We start from the raw sequence: 21,960 nt of genomic DNA, 5'->3' as shown, positions 1-21,960 counted from the left end.
TGCCAGCAACTGCCAGAATTCACACCTTTAAAGTAAAAGCTCAAGAAAAAAATACCCACCACATCTGGGTGTCCACATCATATCTGTAGAGATCATCTGCGAGCCGATATTTATTAGCACTGAAAGCCTTGTAGCCTCCATGAACATACAGGGCTCTGGTCCTGTGGTCAAAGACACTGCTATGGCCATAGCCTCCCTGGACAAGGGCACCCTGGGTATGTATTATACTCCATGTGTTCTTATCTGAAAAGGGAAAACAGTTAAAGGCAAATGTTGCAGGCTCTTCCTCTTTAATACTTAAAATTACCAAATAACTTAGGATAAAAGAAGAGATTTCAGGAGACTTGATATGTATAATTTCCTTTTACCTTTTTATTTTTAAAGGAAGGCCACCTAAAACTTATAATAAAGCCAGGTGGTCAAATTTCAATCTGTTAAATGTTCTGATGTTCTAATATGCCATGTAGGAAAAGAATTACATTAAATTTAAAAGACTCGATTCCCTTTAATTGAATATTTAATTCCCCATGATCTTTACTGAACAGATGCACTTTATGGGCCTACTTTCTCAAAATATCAATTATAGCTGGTACTCACTCCTACTTCACAACAACAGATATAATAAAATTTAGCCAAAAGAAAGATTACATAGGAAGGGGAAATCACACTCCCCTAAACCAGCCTCCAAAGGGCTATCCAAATACTTTTTTCTTCAAAATATTTTTGAATCATGTTTGTTTGTTTTATTTTCAACACCTAAAGCATATAGTGCATCTTTGGCTCCTTGCCAAATTGATAGTAACAAATATACATTACATAGCAGCATCAATAATCTGAATGTCACTAGTAATACAGCAACGTTAGCTGCATTTAAAGATAAAGATAAAAAGTATCGGGTCTAGGTTAGATTGAATCTTGTTAAATAGACATAATAATAGGGTACGGGTTTAAAATTTGACACTCAAAAGAATCCACTGGAATAGAAATATACCTACCCAAGTCATATTCCTGTACATTGCTTATATATCCATAGAGAGGGCAGTGACCAAAGATGACCAGCATGACTACTCGGCCAGTTTTCAATGTGACAATGTGTGCCGAGTGCCCAACCACTGCATACTGCTCCTTTGCTTTAGGGGTCAACAATACCCATGATTCATTATGAATATGAAACACTCTCAACTCATTGGTCACATTCCCTGTTGAATCAATTTTTCCTCCATACATGTAAATTTTATCCTACGGAAAAAAATGTGAACAAAATTCTAAAAAAACATTAAAAGGATCAAATCTGAGAACAGAAAAAGAGTAGTTCAAAACCTCAATATTATTCTTAGCTTAAAAAGTGTTAATAAAATGCACCTTTCAGTGAGTTACTAGAAAAAGGATGGCAAAAAGAACAAAATAAAATAAACCATATATCATATATCTCTAAAACTTTGCCATTTTTCTTGGATTTCCTCACACAAAATCTTTTATGGTAATAAAATGACTTGGAAAAGTAGTTGAAAAGTTCCCTCATCCTACCATAAACCACAAAAATAAAAATGATTGTTCAGTTATATTGCAATGTGGCTACTCTTGGTTAACCTTGTTAATGAACATAAACTCTAATCTACTCTATATTAATTTTTAACCACTTAATATCACAATTGTAATACCCCAGTACAATATGAATCCATTAAAATCTCTTGGGTTAAATTAGCTTCAACTTTAATTACCACTTATACATTAGCCAATTATATACCCTCTCCCCCCAAAATAGAAAGTTTTCCCCCAATTAAAAACCAATATGGAAGTTAAAATCATAGACAAAAAGTATAATGGTGCTTGTCAAGGACTATGGGAAGGAAGAAATGAGGACTTATTGTTTAATAGGCATAGAGTTGGAGTTTTACGAGATAAAAAGAGTTACAGAGATAGATGGTGATGTTTGCACAACATTATGAATATATTTAATACTACTGAACTATACATTTAAAAATGGTTAAGACGGTAAATTTTACTTGATGTGGATTTTACTACAATCAAAAAGATTAGGAAAAAAAAAAAAAACCCAACACTAAATAGCTTTTCCACCACATAATAGGATAAAGTCACCACAGAAGAGTGGAGGTTCTAGTCAAGTACAGAGTGGAGACATTTTACCTTGTATAATGCTAAAGAATGACCATATCTAACAACCACATTGTTCACAGAACGGTTCAGTGCAAGCCACTCCCTAGAAGCAAGGTCATACCTGCAAAAAGACCAAAACACAAACAAACAAAAAAGATCATATTTTCACTCAAATGACAAAACAGAATCTTGTACCCTTTTATTTATGTTATAATCTAGTTTGGAGATGTTCACTACATCTGCCATGCATATGGGAAGGCACGTGGGCAAACGAACCTAACACCTGGGCCCACTGGGCATATGAGATCAGGAAGGGGGACTGGGCTACACAGCGCAGAGATGGGAAAGATATAAATCTACTGAAAGTTTCTAATGGTTCCTAAAATCCCTCTTCTATACCCAGTCTAAATCACTTTAACGTTTCACTATACACAAGGAACTTAAGTTTTTAATACTGTTAACTTTTCTTTCATTTAATTATGTGAAATTGAAGCTAGGTACTGAGAAAGATGATAACTAGAAGAAAATTGCTAACTTTCCCTTTGTTTTATTTAATTGATTTTTAAAGCCATATTTTTAAGAAAGCTAGAATACCATTATAACATTTTAATTATATTATGAATACATTTTATAAAAATAAATGCCAAAAAGAAAATAATTTACACTCTTACATTGTAGCTTAATCACATTCAGTATCTTAGAATACTCACTTTTAGTTTTTCTTTAAGGAAAACATCACTCTGTTGTCCTCGTTAAAATCATAACACACATTATGAAGAAGGTAACCAATGCAAAAATATGAAGAGCTAAAATCTTTAAAAATGATCCCATTTCATCATCGAAAAATGAATATCATTAAGTAAACATCATTTCAGACATTTTTCTATGCATATATAAAGAGAGAAGAACAGATTGACACTATATATAAAGGGGATCATACTATAGGTGATCCTTTTAATAAATATTAATTTTAATTTTTATATAATTTAATAGAAAAAATCAAAGGGAAACCAACGTTATACTTTAAATGTTTATTTTCTATAAGTTCCCTGAATAATACAAGTGTTTTTAATTATGAAAAATATTATGTCAATAAGATGTAAGAAAGTTTTACCACAACAGAAAAAAAGGAAACAAATATTCATTAATAGAAAATGGATTAATAAATTCTAGTTATTTATATAATAATTACACAAAGTGAAAAATAAACTCAAGCAACCTTTTATCAACATATATCTTAAAACAATAAAAGCTAAAAAAGCGAACTACAGAATGCTATTTCTATAAAGGCTAAAAACAGAAAATTTATTAATTCTAATATATGTTCACATATATTAAAAATGTGAAAATATGCGTGTGGACAAATGACACCAAAAAAATCAGGATATTGATTATCTCTGAGATTTTAGAAGGCCATGCAAGGGTCTTCAACTTTATCAGCAATGTTTTATTCCTAACCTGGGTGGTAAATGCATTAGTATTCATTATTCTCTAAACTTTTCCTTTTGTCTTAATATTTTATACATGCTCTGAAACAAATTTAACAAAATTATGACTTTTATTAAATATGAATAGTACATAGGTTAATATCAGCTATTATTTTATGTATTATTTGAATATTCTACATTCTAAAAAATATATGAAAAATTTAGAGGTCAAATTCATTTTAGTTTTTAAATTATAATTTAATTTTGGACAGATCTACTCACTTTCTGCTTTTAAAGTTGAAAATCTTAGCACTCACATTTCCTCCCACTTCTCCCAATTTTTGTTATATAATTTTTACATTGCCCAGATTCGTAACATTCACATTCCATTCTATAACTTTAATTCCATAGTTATTTAGTACTGAGTCTATAGTTTTTCTTTTTTCTTTTCCATGTTTAGGGCATAATGTCACAGGAAGGTCATAGTACTCTACCACCTGTGAGGAGTAAACCCATATTCCTGTTGGATGTGTTGTAAACAGAGAAGCCATTCTTCAGACTCCCTGCTCTGATCACACCCCTTGGGTCTATATTTTAGATGAATCAATCTCCTCACAGTCCTCTTACTACAACTTCTCCTTAAGTCTTTAATTCTTAATTGGTTGGGTTTCACTGTCTAGTCGCCTTTTTCTAGCTGAGCTCGTATGTACTCCTTTCTCTAAATTATGTTGTTTTTAAGAACAGCATCTGCTTGCCATCTTTACAGCTGAATGACTCCTTGTCCGGGTATAATATTCTTGAACCATCCTTTCTTCCCTTCAGAACGCTGCAGATGCTGCTCCCGTGAATGCTGGTATTGAACAATGATATGGAGAAGTCTAAGGCCAGTCTTTTTTTCCCTTTTATAGGGTTTGCTTTTCTGCTTAGAAGCCTGAAGAAGTCTCAATCATTCTTATTCTTTCTGCACCATACCTCCTTTTCCCCTTCCCTCTCTCTCTCCCCTTCTCTTTCTCTCTATATATCTATCTTTATTTTTTTAAAAAACACAATATTGTACTATACTTAGGGTTAAAATAACTTAAATCCGCCCAGGAAAACTGACTGCATACTACTGCAACACTTTTGTGGAATTCTAACTATGGAAGGTGTTTCCTGAGAAGGACTACTATGGCTTCTGAAAACACATTTACACCTAGTATTCAAGCCAGATGCCTGTCTCTGCAAGCTTGAAAGAAACAGAGGAAGCACAGAAACAAGACGCCAAATGATCCAATCCATATCTCTTTCAAGTGACACAGGGGGTACCCAATCTGTATCCTCCTCAGTCAACATGTCAGCCCAAGAGCTTGTCAAAGGACAATAAGGGGACTGACAGGTCTCCATAAATTGGCTAAGATATAATGCCAAAGGATACATAGGCTGTCACTCTTTTCACAACACAGAAAAGCAAACACAATACAAGGTCAATATTAATGCAATAACATATAAGAAATTCCAAGCAGAAAATCAATGCTCCTTCTTCTAGAAGCTGAGGCCAAGATAATGGAATACTGTCCAATTCTAAGACTTTGACAAGGAGATGTGCAAAGACAAAGTTTGGGAATTCAGAAACAGGGGTCTTCCACAGAGCTGCAGCCATCGCTCTCACAAACTCCTCCTGGACGGCTGGTGACACAATGACCATGATGCCACCCACAGTGGCCTGGGATTCCAATCACAGCAACTAGCCATCCAAGACCATGGCGAAGGCTCTGCGGAGATTGTGCACGACCCTAGCCAGCAGGAGGTACAGAACTATCTGAGACTTCCCACTCAATAATTTGTCCTTTATCCTAAAAGTTCAGTAACTTGATCAAATCAGGTCTTATTGAACGACTATAAAATTTTCCTGAAATATCTTGTGCTATTCCAATCCTTTTGTTTTCTATTAGGTTCTTTTCTTCAGGGACAGCAATTATCTTTATTTGGCTCTTCTGTCTTCCATGTATTTTTTGCTTTTCTCTTAATTAATTTAACCTCTTCATCTGTATTCACTGGATTCATGTCCATTAAGCTGTCAGTAATTCAATTTTCATTCTAGTTTTTGTTGTATACAATTTATTTGTATTTCTTTAGGTGTGTAATCATTTCATCTCATTGTTATTATTTTCTTGCCTTTCAGCTCGTTTTCCTAAATTCAAATTCTCGTTAAGTTGATCTGTAGTACAAAGCAGTTAGAAGGAACTGCTCTTTGAATTTATTTTTTCTCTTGTCAGCTTTTACATGCTGTGTTCTTTCTTCCTCTTTATTTTTTCATCATAGACTATTTCCCTTAGTAACAATGTCACTTCTTTCACCTTGCTTGTGGTTAGACACTGTTCTCTACAAATTTTATTTGCAATGTGTGGGTGATTTCATAATTCTTTTTCCACTACATTTAAGACAAGTTTGTCTCTCCATCCTAATACAAGCGTGAGGGCTGATATTTTATATTCTATCCACTTTCCTGAAGTCTGAGGAAATGCTGGGGCTCAGGCCTATTGGAATACATTACCCAGAATCTCCTCTCCTCTGAGATTTTGTGTAAGTGTTCTACCCTCAGTGTTCAAAGCACACCCAAAAAATAGAAGCCCTGACTTTTGGGCAGTCAGACATTTGATCAAATTCTGCACCCCCCGACCTCCTTCACCTGATCCTCCCCAGCAACTATTTCTCCTATTCTTCAGTTAAAAGAATGAAAAGGCAATGATACCCACTCAGTTTGCTTCTTTCCAGATTTGGGGCTAGTGAGAACGCTCAGAATCTCACCCAATGGTTTCTGTAGGGCAGAGAAAAAGGGTTGGTCTTGCTCTTCCTGTGAGTCTATTTTAAAGTTTACTGGATTATTATCCTTTCCTTATTTGGTTCCCTGTTGCTCAATTTCTTACTATTTTTAAAAACCTTTTAGAAAACTCTCTTTTGTTCAAGGGAAGGAAATTCAGTGATGAAGTTTCAATTAGAAATCTTAATGCGGAAAACAAAGACCATTTGTTTTGCAAGAGGACCCTTAGGTGCCATAAAATGGGAACTGCTTTATAATGTAACTTAAAAGTTTGGGGTTAATGAGGTTGTAGAGGAAAGAGAGTAACAGCAATTCTTGAAATATGCTTATATGCGTATAGATAATGGTAAATTTTATTTTATTTAAGTTCCAGAAATATTTCTTCTAAAAGGAGTCACTACATTTACTTTTCATGAGTTGGTAAAAATTTCTTTCAAACTATATTAACATTTACATGAAATACACAAAGCTACAAACATATGGTTTGATCAAGTACAAGTGGAAAAAAATGTTAGCCTATAAAAAAAATGTGGCTCATGAGGTATACCAAATAAGCAGGTGACATTAATATTTCCAGGAACAAATATATGTGAAGGAAATAAACACAGTTGACCTTTGAACAACACAGGTTTGAACTGCAGAGGTCCACTGAGAAGCAGATATTTTTCAGCTGACCACAGTTCATTTGACCTGTGCGGTTCCATTGACCAGTGTAGTTCAAACTCATATTGTTCAACGGTCAACTCAAAGGTTGGGAATCTGTGCATGCAGAGGGCCAACTGTAGTTATATGGGGATTTTTGACTGCCCGGGAGGTCAGCCCCAACCCTCATGTTGTTCATGGGTCAACCATAATTCATTTACTCTCCCATTCATGTGATAAATACTTATACATGTTCTATGAGTTAAGCTCTGACCTGAGTGAGTCAACAGGGTCTTTAATCTTGGAGAACTTATAGTAGAAAAAGCAGAAAATGAACAAGCACAACAATGGACACAGACAGAATAAAGAATTATTAACACTGCTCTAAAGAAATGAAAACTATGAAAAAGGACTGAATGGTCAGAAAAGATCTCTCTGTGGACTGTTAAACTGAGACTTAAAGGGTGATAAGACATTGGCCCTGAGGTGCAACAGCAGGAACATTCTAGGCGGAGGGAACTGCAAGCTCAAAGGCCCTAAAAATTAGGATGCACATGGTGAATTTTAGGTCAAGAAAGAAGGCTAGTGGGATAGGAGTACAGTGGATGAAGGTAGGAAGGGAACAAACTGAGTCTGGAAAGGTAAGGAGTAGTCAGATCATGTAGGCCCATTAAGTCCAATGGGAAGCCACTCGTGGGTTTTAAAAAGGTAGTAAATGCTATGGTTTATACTTTAAAAATATCATCCCAATTAATATTTAGAAACTGGATTAAGAGAAATGAATGGAAATAGCCTTGATAGGTATCTATCTACTATTGAAGCCTAGGTGAGAGATAATGGCAGGCTGGTCACTGAGGGAAAAGAATGAATATGACATGCATTTGGTGACAGCCTGATATGAGATTATGAGAAGGTGAAGGAGAGGAAATATCAAAATGACTCCTAGATTTCCTGCTTTGAGAGAGAAGGATGATGTCAGGTGCAAGGGTAAAATTACATACATGGTATAACATATGACTTTCATAATATCTACCAAAACAGTGGAAGGAACAATCACCTTCACACCTTTAATTTTACCTTTACTTCTCAGGGTTGCGTCATTAGAAGTAGTGAAAAGTGGGATAGATTTTAAAGGCAGAGCTAACAAGATTCACTGACATATTGTGGCAGACAAACAGTAGGGTGGTCCTCATGATCCCTGCCTCCTGATGTTCATACTCATGTATACTACTCTCTCCTTATGTGCACTTCTAACCAACAGAATACGGCAGAGACGATGAGAGGTCCTTTCTGTGATATCCATCCTGCTAGCAGATTCAATCTAGAGACTCTCCTTGTGGCCTTATGAAGTAAAAAACCATTTGAGGGAAGCTCAAGTGATAAGGAACTGTGGATAGCCTCTAAGAGTTGAGGAGTTGAGGGTGGCCTCTAGTCAACAGCCAGCAAGAAGCAGGGGCCACCAGTCCTACAACCACCAAGAAATGGAGTGTGCCAACAATCTGAGTGAGATTGGAAATGGATTCTTCACCAGCTGAACCTCTAGAGAAGACACAGGCCAGGTGACGCTCTAACTGCAGAGGACCCAGGTAAGCTGTGCCTAGATCTTGACCAGCAGAAACTATGAGGTAATTAATTTGTATTGTTTTAAGCTAAGTTTGTGGTATTTTGTTGTGCAACAAGAGGTAACTAATACATATGCTGATACAGGGTGTGAAAAAACAAGAAGTCAAGGATGACTCTAAAATTTTTGGCTTAAGCAAACAGAAGGATGGAGTGGTCATTAACTGAGGGACACCCGGGGCAAAAGCAGTCTTGAAGGAAAAATTAGTTATGTACACACTGAGTTTAAGATGTCTATTAGATGGCCAAAAGATTGACATGTCAAATAAAGAGGTGCAAATATGGGTTCAGGTGAAAAGTCCAGGCTGCAGATATAAATTTGGGAGCCACTAGCACAAAGGCCAAGATATTACATGAGATCACCAAGAGAGTGAATACACACTCTCACAGAAGAGGACCAAATGCTGAACCGTGGGGCACATCACCATTCAAAAGTCAATCAGTTGAAAAGGAATCAGCTAAGGAGGCTGAGAAGGAATAAACAGAAAAAATATCAAGACAATGTGGTGTCGTGGAAGCCAAAGGAAGAAAGTGTTTAAAAGAGGAGGAAAGGACTGGCTGTATCACGTGTTAGTGAAAGATCAAATAAAGGGAGGACTAAGAATTAAAAATTTAATATTCAGCTCCTCAGTCAAACTAGCTACATTTCAAGTGCTCAATAACCATGTGTGGCTAGTGACATGACAGTATGACATGACAGTATACAGAGCATCATGACTGAAACAGAAACTGTCTACTGGACAGCTCTGACATACAGAAACAGAAGACAGAATAAATGAGCATAGATGTAGGTAATGGCTAAATGTGGTGGTGGGAGTTTGCGCAAGTCCTCTCTGATATCCTTTACTGTTCAAGCTAGAAACAGGAAGCAAGGCCATTAGTTAAGAATGAAAATAGGAAAAAATGTGGTAGAGATTCGAAAAATGAAAAGAACGTATGATGCCTGAGCAGGAGAATGAAAGGAGGAATGAGAAAGAATCAGTGGACTGTAAACCCATAAAGCCCCGTGGCAGTCAAAGGATTGCTAGAGTTCGCTTGGTTTCTTAAATCCATATGTGCGTGTCTCTTTCCAAATCTGGGCAATTTCTGGCCATTATTTCTCCAAATACTTTTTCAGACACACCCTCTTTCTCATCTTAATGAATTCCTCTGGTAACAGAAATGTTAAGAATTTTTTGGTTACAGCCCATAGGCTTCTGAAGTTCTGTCCATTTTTTAATACTCCATTTTCTCTGTTGTTCAAATTGAAGAATCTCTACTGTTCTAGCTTCAAGTTCACTGATTCTTTTCTCTGTCTTCTCCATTCTGCTGTTCAGCCTATCCACTGAGGTTTTTGTTTTGGTTATTTTTCAGTTCCCCAATTTTTTTTTGTATTTTTTTTTTTTGTATCTTTGGTGAGACTTTCTATTTTTCATTTGTTATAGGTGTTTCTCTAAGTGCTTCTTGAAGCATTTTTATAATGGTTGCTTTAAATTCTCTGTCAGATAATTCTAATAACTGTGTCATCTTGGTGTCAGCCTCTCTTGAGTGCCTTTTCTCATTCAAGTTTAGATTTTCCTTGCTCTTAGCATGACAAATGACTTTCAGTTAAAATCTAAACATTTTTGGTATCACAACATGAGACGCTGGATCTTATTTAAATCTGTCGGAGAAGGCCTCCTCCGACATCACCCCAGTGGGGAAGAAGTTTGAATCATTATTGCTGCTACTGCCAGGTGGGGGCAGAAATCCAGGCTCCCCACAAGGTCTCCACTGATATTGCAGGGACGGAGGAAGCCTCATTACCACTTGGTAGAGAAAAAAGTCCCAGCTCCCTAATTGGCCTTCTCTAACACTACCCTGGCAGGGGGCAGGTTACAGTACCGCCACATCTTGGCAAGGGTAGAAACCTAGACTCTCCACTGCAGACTTTGCTGGCAAGGGTTGGGGTGAGGTCACAGTTCTTTCTGTGGTATTTGGTTGGAATAGAGTGGTTATTGTCTAAAAGGTTTCTGTCTTGCTAAGCTGTCCCTTTCCTGGTCTTTGGGCTAGACAGAACAGGTTTTCCCTGGGGTTTCTTCGGCTTGTGCCTATTGGCATTTCCAGATTGCCAATTTTTCAACACCAAGTCTCAGATATATGAGACAAAAGACTACCCTTGGAATCTGCCAGTATGTCTTCCTTTGGGTCCAGAGGCTTCGCACAAGACTGTCTTCTTTCTACCTTTCAGAGTTTCCTCATGTTTGTTTTATATATAATGTCCAGTATTTTTAATTGCACTTACCATAAAGAACAGGGGAAAGTGACTTACATTTCTTTATGATTTAAAAAAATTTTATTTTTCATATTCTGTTTCTAAAGGAGTATATGTTGTGTTTATTCACTGTGTGTTCCTTCTAGGTTTGTCTGCAAGTCTAAAATTATTTTAAAATTCTTTCCTAACTTCTGTTATCTCATTTCTGAATTTTTCTAGTTCTGATGTATTATTCTTTTATGTTTTCTAATTGTATTTTTGTTTTGGAATACTATTATAATTTTCATCACTTTGGTGAGCATATTTTTCTATCTTTATATATGAAGTATTATTCTACTCCTTAGTCTCTTTTTCTCTTGTAACAACTTTTTATGAGATTTGACCTTGATATTTTACTGTTGCTCAATTTTAAGTAAAATTACTTTTTCCTGAATTTTCACAGGAAAGGCTTGGTTTAGGATAGTTTTTCTAATTTCTCAGCTCTCTAGCTCACTCTTTTGTTGTTATAGTACAGTGTCAAATATATAGCAGCTTACTTGCTGAGATTTCCTAACTTTGTTCCCTTCCCTGTTAACTGGACTTCCTTTTAATTTGTCTCTACTGCCCTTATCCTGTTCTCTGAGTTCTACTCCCAGCAGTTTCTCTTCAAAGTGGAGCCCCTGCAAAAAGACTATGGCTGGTTCATTTTGAAAGTTAATACGGCACAAATTGCTCCAGCCCCTTCAGATCCTACTACAGATTCCTTGAACTCACTCCATTTCTAGAATACACAAAATCTTTCCAATTCCAGCTGTTGTTCTCAAAACAGCTGGCTGAGCTTTTGAGTGAGTCTCTTTCAAGAATACTGGAGCCTGTTGGTGGGCCCATCGCTCCCCTTTGCTTACTCCTGCACAGATACTGATACCACACAGATCTTGCAGCTATCATGAGTGCTTTAGCCCCACCCATTTGTGTAGATACCTCTGACCAACTTTTGTTATAGATGTGACTCATGTGTTTTTGATTTTGCTATCTTAGTTGTTCTGTGTGCTTCACTATATATTTGGAGGGTTTTAGAAACTATGCCACCACTATTCTATTTCCATAATCACTTAAAGAACAAGTGCTGGGTTTTGACAACCTTCATTAATAAAAAATACCTAGAAAATATTGCCAGGGCACAAAATCAGCATGAGTAAGTATTGATAAATTTCTCCCCAAAATCAATCTACATAGCTAATTTCATTGGGACAACACAGATGAGTGGTATGGTACCAGCAACTAGACCCTGAAATCTGGGAAATATCAGACGGTGGTATTATTTCCACTAGCAAACTATAAATTCAAACTATTTGACCTATAGATATATTAATTAAATAAAGAGATAAAGTCATCCCCTATTTACAGAAAACCTACTATATGTACCTAAAGCAAAATATGAGAGACAGTATCTGGAAAAGATGAATTCTGGCCTATCATAATGAATTCTTTGTGTCCCCAATTTCAAACACTACGAATGTCAAAAAGTCGGGACTACTACCAAAATATTAATAGGTAATTCCATTACCTTCCATTTTCCCAGGTAATGGAATTACTGATGATTTCTTTTTGCTTATCTCTACTTCATGAATTTTCAAAATGGAAAACTAGGCATCTTGGAAAAGTGTTTAAAATAACTTACGCTAGAACCATGCTGTAATCTGAGTGGTTGAACATATATCCTCCAACAACCCACATTATATTTCCATTGACCACAGCTTTGTGAGAGGCTCTGGGGAGCTTTAGGTTAGAATATTCTTCTCGAGTCCAAAATGACTGGTCAGCTGGTACAGGAACTGAACATCCAGGACCTAAAAAAAAACAAATTAACTTCATAAAATGCAGCTTTAAAATTACTGTATTTCAAATTTTAATCATCTAAATGTAACAAATATCTAAAGAATAGTCTTTCCTTTAGTATCTAAATATGAGGTAAATCCCTTTAATTTGTGCTTTTAATTTACTCAAAGTTAGTGAACAATGGTAATCTCTCATAAAATTCACAATCACATAGTTTCTAATGATCATCTGACCATATCCAGGTTAGAAATTTTTAGTATTTTTGTTTGTTTGTTTAAGCAGCCTTCAGAGGAAAGAGTGGACAAAGGAATTATTAATTCAAATAAAAAACTTCAGAGTTAAAATGTAAAGACTAGTCTCTGGAGTAAAAATATAAACTACCCATTTCCTAGCAAATTAAGAAACACCATTCTTGGGAGGTTTGGCTTCTGCTGCAACATTTGCACCGTGGTAGGTACTCAAACAGTTTAATTATTTAACCCTAGATGTCAGCTAAACCAAACAAACTAAAGCATTTAAACAAGCACATTTCCTTTCAAAATAAAAGTGGTCTGAAGAAGGGATAAATATATAAAGAAAATCAGTAACAGCTATTATCACCCACCCCTTAAAGAATTTGCTAAAGCTTCTTTCATAATTTTTATCTGCAGATAATCCCATTAGCTGACTGCTTTAGAATTCTACTATATAACTGACACCAATTTTCTCTGAATTTATTGAAAGCTTCTGAGGAGATACCATTATTGTCAGCTCTTGTCCCACCTCCCGGCCTTTGATCTCTGCTATGTCTTCTTATGGCTGAGACCAAGTTCTCCAACTTTCATGAATGAATTGCAAAGAATGTCAAACCCTTCCACAATTCTAGAGAGACCACAATCACACATCTATGAAATTCGAAGATTAGTAAGAAGCCCAATAAAAAGGTGTGAAAATCTAAACACTACCTGATATTTGACTAACATAAATGGTATAGATACTAGGACTAATCTACAATTTATTAAACTAGGAATATACTGTAAATTAGAAGAAAAATGAAAGAAGCTCCTACCCTGCCACTCTGGGAAGCAAGAACATCCTCTGATATCACTTGAATTGCAGATGCCTCGATGAGGAAAACCACAGTTATTTACACAGTGTGGAATGTCACATGCTTCACCTTTCCAGTTTTCAGAACATTCACATTGAACGATGTTGCTGCTATTAGTGATCTTACATTCTCCTCGGCCTGAGCAATTATTCGGACACATGTCAAAACTATAAAAGCAGTGGGAGAAAATTCGATCAACACAAAACAAAACCTGGAATAATTTAGCAGAACGTCCTCTTACACAAGGTTTAAGAATCACACTGTCTCTCCAGTTCATTCACAAGCATAACTGCAGTACTTACCATTTGGCCTAAATGGGGTCACACAACACTGCATGGCTAATCAAATCAACCTCATTGAATTCTCTTAAGAAGAAACAAGAAATTACAAAGAGAGATTCTTGAAATATCCAGGCTTAGCTTCTCAAAGGTGGGATGACAATTCTATTCTTGGTAGCCCACAAATGATGAGCATTACAAAACTGCCAAGTACATGCTTAAAGTATGGAAAGGAAAAGGGTATAACAAACTGCCAACAATATACTACCAGCTTCATGGTATATATATGTATCCCTCTGGAGAGTCTCTGAAAGTTTACAGAATTTTTAAAAAGATTGCTCAGGTCTGTGTATCTAAAAGTCCTTAATAAGTTTATCTACTCATCTGAGATGGAAGAAAAGGGAAAACCAGCTTAATATAGGAGTTTAACTATAATGTGTCTCATAATAATATGACTTAAGATAATTATATTGACAGCACTTTGAAAAGACATAATTCAGATTTTTAAGAGAGGGAGGATAACTGAATTATCAAGATACTTTAAGAGTACAGATTTCTTCTAAGGCCTGTAAAGAAAACCCAAAAGAAATCTGGTAGCAAAGCATGTCAGAAAATCAGCAATCAGTTACAAAAACAGCTAATTCATGTTCATGCCTACACCTAAATATCAGTTTATGATATACTTATCATAAAAATTTATAAATACTTGTATATATAGTTTATAATCTGTATGCCTACTTTTTAAGCTCCAGTTAAAAGAATAAGGTATTCAGTAAAAAAGCTGAATGACATTCTTGTAGGCCTCTAGTAAGTAAGTGTCTATTGTTTCTATATAATAGTACGTACATATAAGTAAAGCTTCAATAAAGGTCAATTTCATCTTTATTAAGAAAAGGCCTTGTAAGGCAAAAGTTTAAAAAAGATAGTCTAATTTCAGATTGGTATTAATACCTGCTGAAACAACTACAACAATCACACTTCATTTTTATAAAAGGCCTAAAAGAAAACTGAGGTACAGCATGTCCATTATGTGTTCAAACTTAGGCTTTACAACCATATGTCAAATAATTTCCTACAGACACATTTATTAACCATACGTGAGGGAGTAGAGTATAACCAAAACTTAATGTCATTGAAATACAAAAAGGAAGAGGTAACCCATAGCACCTTTTAAATTAAAGGAGGGAAAGTATAACTTCAACTTCCCCTTGAAACCGCAACCTCTCCGTTCAAATGTCTTTAGGCATAGGTTTACTTCAAGTACCAAAATTAATACTGAGCACTCTTTAGAGTAGTGAGTTACATAACATCTCCAAACACAAAATTTATTTTTAAATCTCTAAAACGTGAAAATGGCAGGTAATACATCAAAACATCTCCTTGTATATCTGTCTAAATTGAAGTAATGAGAAAATTAATCTAATTCATTTTCTGTGCTTAAAATATAACTTAGAATGAGAAATAAGATAGAGTGCCAATTTCTGTGAAAATAAAACATAACTATTTGTTTTTCTCTTTTAAAAGAAAATTAATGAACACCTGAGTAGCTGTGGGTGCAAGTCTCAATGGCCCTCCAGCTGATGTCAGCCCAAAGCTAGGATTTAGTACAACCCAAGGACACTGAGAATATGAATGACAGTGTTTTAGCATATGCTTCAGGGAATTTTTCTGGGAATAAAAACCATCATTTTATTTGGCTTTTCATAGAGTCTTGGACCCCTAAAAGAGTTTAGGACTCTTTTTTAAAAAATAGAGATCTTGGAACCAAGAAGCTACAATAAAGTCATCATTTCTTCATTTAACAAATACTAATTCTGGTCTCTAGAGGAGATCAAGGCTTCCTCATTTAACAAATACTAATTCTGGTCTCTAGAGGAGATCAAGGCTTCCTCCTGCACCAACCAAGGTAAGAAAAACATGGATTCCTGGGGAAGATACTGGCTACAGAGCTAGGAGAAGAGCTCTCTAGTGATGATGGGCAAAGGGCTTCCCAATGTTGAGGAATGCTTAAATTGCCTTCTCTCCTAGGGGGCACCCTCCCTGGAGTTTCTCTTCTCCCTCAAGACTGCTACAGTGAGGGGCCATGTAACAGTGAAGCCTGTGCCTTCTAGCCCATGACCTAGGTACCTACAGGGAACCCGGAATGGGGCCTGGATGAATGGCCAGCACAATGTTACTCAGAATGTGGACCACAGACAGGTAGCGGCAGCATCACCTAAAAGCTTATCAGAAATACAGATTCTCAGGCCCCAGCTCTGCTGAACTATAATCTCTGGGTAGGACCCAGGAATCTGTGCCTTAATAAGCCCTCCAGAAGATCCCTATGCATGTGAAATTTGAGAAGACCTGTCATAAACCAACATCTCCCCTCTCTCTCATCCCTGTCAGAAAGGAACTTCTTCATAGAATGCCCTACTTTCAATGCCATGACTTTTTAATCTTCCTTTTTGAACTGTGTTCCCACCAGGCCCCTGGTACCACTCTCCCCAGCTAAGGTGATCTAGAGCTGCCTTTGCTTACTCAGCCTCACAGCTGCCAGTTTCCTCCTTCTTGAGACTTTCTTTTCTGGGCTTCTATAACAACAAAGGCCACTGGCATTCCTCTGTCCTTTAGTTGCCTCTGCTGTTCCTCTCCTCGCTGTGCACATGCTCTATAGGCCACTCAGTCACTGTCCATGTGCCAAAGACTCCCAGATGACATCCCCATCCCTGACAGCAATTCTAAGTCCTAGATCCGAATATCAATGTCCTGCTTAGACATCTCACATGGACCCAACCAAACTCATCAGCCTCTCCCCTCAACCTAGCTTTTATGTCTGCTTGTGTCACTAAAAATCACCTTGCTAGTACTGTGATAAGCTGTCCAGGGTGCCAAGTCACAAACCCTGGGTACCAGTCAAGATAGAGACAGCTTTACATTGGCCTGAATGAATACTGGGATCCTAAAAAAATGGGCGGAAAAAGAACACATTATAAAGGTTACAAGTGGAAGTTACTGCCTATGCCAGGAGCTGGCAAACTTATTCTGTAAAAAGCCAAACAGTATTTTAGGCTTTGTGAGCCACAGAAGCTCTTTATCGCAAACCACTTGCTTATGGCATTTTCTGAATTCAACTATTTACGAAAAGGTACATTTCTTAAGACAAAAAAACAAACAAAAAAACAAAAAACAAAACCCCGCAAACGTTAGCCTCTCTCCTATCACAACAAATTCCAAAAGCCGCCTAACTCTGTCCAGATTTTCTTTGTAACCGGTTGCAACTAAGCTGTCGTCAATGGACCAACTACTGAGTACATGAAAACTACTATTTTTTAAATTGTCCTTAGCGAAAACCCGTTGTTTTTATCCAATAGCAGGAAAATGCCTCTATTCCAGAAGAAGCTCAACAGTAGCAAGACCTGAGTTGATACTGTGGTCCCACTACTTGGACAATTTATCATTTCCCACCAGTTTCTTCATTTATAAAACAAGTAGAGAAATAGTGCCCATACCTGAGTTTTTAAAAACCTTTAAATGAGAAAATCCATGCAAACTGCTTAGCGCAATGCCTGGCACACTATAAGCCCTCAATATATGTTAGTCATTATTATTGTTAAAACAAAGTGTATGGTCTTTTGTGTAAAATCACAAATATTAGACTTAAATATCTTACTTGTAAGTTATATTAAATCCAGTCAAATTATAAGCAGCATCACTAAAAAAATGCAGCAGGGCATAACCTGATGTGGCAACAACCTCGGGGACAGTCTCATTGCCGTCTCTCTCGGGAACGATGAGGCCGCTGAAATGAAAACACATTTCTTTTAAAGGGAAGCACAATCGCAGACATATCACATGGTGGCAGACACAAATTCAAAGATGGAATTCATCCTTCTAATTTAAAAAGCCACTTCCAGGAAGGGGGAAATTTCTGTGATAAATGTGTAATAAATGTATGGTGCTATCTTATTAGTTCTAGATCCTCTGAGGAACAGTTCTGAATCTTTTGTTAGGCTATCTTTTATTCTAGATTATATTTCTATTGAGATTTGAAATCAATGGTGCTATTATTTTTTTAAATAAAATTTTTCATAATGCTTCTCTGAAAAACTGAGTAAACCTCTAACAATCACAGAAAGCAACAAACTTTGAGTTGATGAATGCTGAATATACACTATTGAAAGACAAAAAGTAAAAATATAAATAAGCTCAATAAACAAACATCCATAATCTCAACACTTATTAGCCTGATCTATTTTCTTTGCCTAACCGATATCATATTACATCTTATATTCTATTTTACAAATATTACACCATAAGCATTTCCTATGTCACTAAAAGTTCCCTCAGAGCTTTTAGGATCTCACTCAGAGCCCAGCACACAATAGTATTTGTTGGGGGCATGGAGAGGGAAAAAATTGCTAAGTTAAAGGGTCTAAATGATGGCTTTAAGGCTCTTGATCCATAATACCAATTTGCTTTCCAAAAGAAATATGCCAATTTAAAATCCCATCAGTAAAAAAAGGCCCATCTTGCCTTACTCTACGACCAAGAAGAATTTCCAGTCCTATTTTAGCTTATCTAATTTAATGTGAAAAGTATTTTTTAATTGTGATTTTGAATTTCTTTTATAATCCTAAGGTTAATCATTTTTCCTATGTTTATTTATCTTCTGCATTTCTTCTTATGCTCACATCTTTAGACTAATTATTGATGCATTATCATCATCACCAACACAATCACCTCATTCTGTAAAAGCCTAACTCTTTACCAGGCCCTGTGCAGTCTGCTCCACACACAACGCCATCCCATGAACAGATATCTATCTCATCTATTACTTACTTCCCTTCACTCATTCGACCCCAGCCACATTGGCCTCTTTGCTTTCTGAGGACACACATCAGGTAAACTCCCACCTCAGGACCTATAACAATCTTAAAAGCTCATTCACTATGACCTAGCAATTCTATTTATTTGTAGAAGAAACACTTGCTCATGTGCACAAAGACAAACATACAAAAATCCTCACTGCAGCACTACCCAGTACAGCAACAAGTTGAAAAACACCTAAATGCTTATCCACAGTAAGTTGGTTGAATGAATCATGACATATCTGCAGGTCTGCAGGACTAACAAGGAGGCCATTAGGCATTCTGATAAGCAGAGGAAAAAAACAAGCTGCAAAAGAGTAGGCCTAAAAGTGAGATCCTAAAAGCTCTGAGGAAACTTTAAGTGACATAGGAAATGCTTATGGTGTAATATCTGTAAAAGAGAATATAAGATGTAATATGATATCGGGTGAAGAAAATACATCAAAATGCTAATAAATGTACATTTGCATGTATTTACATAAGTGCATATAAAAAATGACTGAAAGAATACACAAGAAGTGTATGAGGTGGAGGAGGGGCCAGGATTTTCATTCAATGAGAGTTTAATATGAAGACAGAACTTTAGGAACCCTAGGACTCTGAAGGTGCTCCAGGGGTTACAAAACAGTGAAGCATTTTCTACTATATAATCAACTAGCAAATATTTACTAAGCCCTTACTACCTGTGAGTCATGTTTCTAGGTACCAGGAACACAACAGTGAAGTTGTTCCTGCCCTCACAAAGTTCATGTTAGAAAAACAACAAATAAGAATAGATACGCACACACTGTGTCCCCAATGTGTATATATAATGCCAGGCAGAGATAAAAACTATAAAGGGAAAGAGAACAAAGTAAAAGAACAAAAAGGTGCTACTTTAGAAAGAACAGTTAGAAAAGGTGTCTCTTGCAAGAGATGACATTTGATCAGAGACCTAACTGAAGGTTTCAACCATCATCATGCTTTCATCAGTTTTATACACCAGAACCCCTTGAAATGCTGAAAGGGTAAGTAAAAACAGGGCCACCTAGAAATGGCTATGTCAAAAGCAACTTTCACATAAAGAAATCCTAGCACAGAAAAGAACTGGGAGTTTCAGTCACACGTGGGAGACTGTGCACTCTGTTATGCTGCCATGAGCTTCAGGATCAGAGATATGCACTCTGATCCTTGCTCCCCATGCCTGGGCACATCACTGACATCTCTGAGCCTCAGTTTCCTCAAATGCACAATAAGAGAAATCCTATCTACCTCACAGTGATATGAGAATCAAACTGCTAAAGCACATGAAGTGCTTAAACAATGGCCTACACCAGGAGGAGCTCATTAAGTGGTGGCTAATGGTATTTCTTATTTATATGGTGGGGACACTTCAGTGTAGAAGATGAATGGGAGAATGGGTAGAAGGAAAAGAATGGAGTCACAGCAGGGGTGAAAGGGCCATCTGTACTAGATGACCACAATGCCAGAGAGAGGGGATCAGCTTTCCCACTGTCAGAGGAGCTTATGTGTTTGCTTTTTATTTCAAAAACTTGAAATTGTGACACCTTTGGAATGTGCTGTTTTCTCCCAGTGTAAAAATAAAACAACTGGTTTATGACAAAAATAAACTATTACAAAGTAAATGAACACAAACACAGCCTCAACCCAGAGTGCAAGGCAATGGAAAATGTGTGGGCGTGACATTCAACTGTCAACCTGAGCTACCTCCCACCTCCCTATCCCTTGCCCCTAAGTAAAGAGATAAATGCAGGCATAGCTTAGACTGCAATAGTTGTTCAACTTGAGCAAATTAAGAACTGCCTGCCTTGGGGTTCTTCATCTTATATTTTAAACACAGTTTCTAACTGTTTAGAATTATTTTTGAAAATCGCTGAACTAAAATAATTTCTTAATTCCCCATAACTGTCCCAGACAGACATGGGCTCTCTGAAAATACCTCGGGCTCCTCAGTTTGACACACCTGTCTCCTTACAAGACCATTCGCTGCTCCAGGGCAGGGAAATATGGAAGGAAAATAAGACAGATCTGGAAAGTTGCAGGTAGAAGCCCAGCAAGGGCAGAGGCAGGCAAGGTCTATACTTCTGACTGGCAAAGGAGGGTCCAAGAACATAAGAGATGTGCCTGCTTTTGATGGCTTTCTCAAACTGTGCCATGGTCTGACCAAGGTTTTAACTGTGTGCTGGATAGACTGACTCCTACTTTCACAAGACTTCCTAACAGCTCTTCCTCACAGTCTAAACAACTGCCTATTAACATATGACTTTCTAAAAATAAAAGTCTAAAAAGAGAGGAAAACTATTCTCACTGCCCCATCACTACTACCACCTCTGCATTTCCCTACCAACAGGTCCTAGCTGAACAGCTGCTCCACAAAGGTGCTATATTTATGCATTTGTTGAACTGAATGCACCACAAAATCATAAAGCTGTAGAACTAGAAAAGACTTGCTCCAGTGGTTCTCAAATTTGTCTAGTAATAGAACTCTGTTTATTAAACAAATTTTACTCAGAACTTCAATATATAAAAGATAAATGTGATCAACTAGTTTGAAATCAAATTAAACTTCACAGTCTGCAGTACACCCAGAGAAAATATAGTTCAATACCTTCATTTTAGGTTTTAGAAGCTGAAGACTTGAGACTTGAATTACCTGTTCAAGTTCACACACAGTCTAGGGCTGAACTCAGATTAAAAGTCTACGTCTTCTGAATCCTGTGTGGTTCTTCTTTTCTTTATTGGCTGAACTACCTGCTGCCAGGTTCTCTCTACTCTGGGCCCCCAGCACGTCACCAGTGGGTTGATTCCTCCATCCAAAGTCCTCCTGACCCAATAGCACTCCTCAGCTCCCCATCTGTGACAGTGCCCCATGGCCTAAACAATGGTTTTCAAATTGTTCTGCATATCAATGCTTTAGAGGTTTTTGTGTTTCAGGTAAATTTCGATTTTAAAACAAATATTTTTCTTACTATAATTTTAGAAAATTCATACTCGAATTATTACATCATAAATTAAATTTAAACATAATCAGTGGATTCATTTCTACTATCAGTTGACCAATTTTTTTATAGAAACCTAAAAATTCTC

At 36.7% G+C, this 21,960-nt stretch overlaps 1 protein-coding gene and 1 non-coding gene across 2 annotated transcripts in view; both read right to left on the bottom strand.

Annotated features, from left to right (window-relative positions):
* Nucleotides 1–21,960, bottom strand: part of ATRN (attractin) — a 147,745-nt gene that overhangs the window by 83,972 nt on the left and 41,813 nt on the right. Inside the window, exons 4-9 of the mRNA XM_023536675.1 lie at nt 17,676–17,804; nt 13,707–13,912; nt 12,501–12,669; nt 2,149–2,239; nt 996–1,239; nt 60–243 (exon numbers count right to left, since the gene is read on the bottom strand). Coding sequence (XP_023392443.1) covers nt 60–243; nt 996–1,239; nt 2,149–2,239; nt 12,501–12,669; nt 13,707–13,912; nt 17,676–17,804 — 1,023 coding nt within the window. The remainder of the gene's footprint in view (nt 1–59; nt 244–995; nt 1,240–2,148; nt 2,240–12,500; nt 12,670–13,706; nt 13,913–17,675; nt 17,805–21,960) is intronic.
* LOC111746921 lies at nt 3,998–4,126 on the bottom strand. The gene has a single exon (XR_002783326.1). It is a non-coding gene; the product is annotated as a small nucleolar RNA SNORA11 (small nucleolar RNA).

This window comes from Pteropus vampyrus, unplaced genomic scaffold (genome assembly GCF_000151845.1).
Source record: "Pteropus vampyrus isolate Shadow unplaced genomic scaffold, Pvam_2.0 Scaffold7, whole genome shotgun sequence".
In the NCBI taxonomy this organism is placed as follows: Eukaryota; Metazoa; Chordata; class Mammalia; order Chiroptera; family Pteropodidae; genus Pteropus; species Pteropus vampyrus.
Note: the sequence above shows the minus strand (reverse complement) of the source record. Positions and strands in the feature narration are given on the sequence as shown.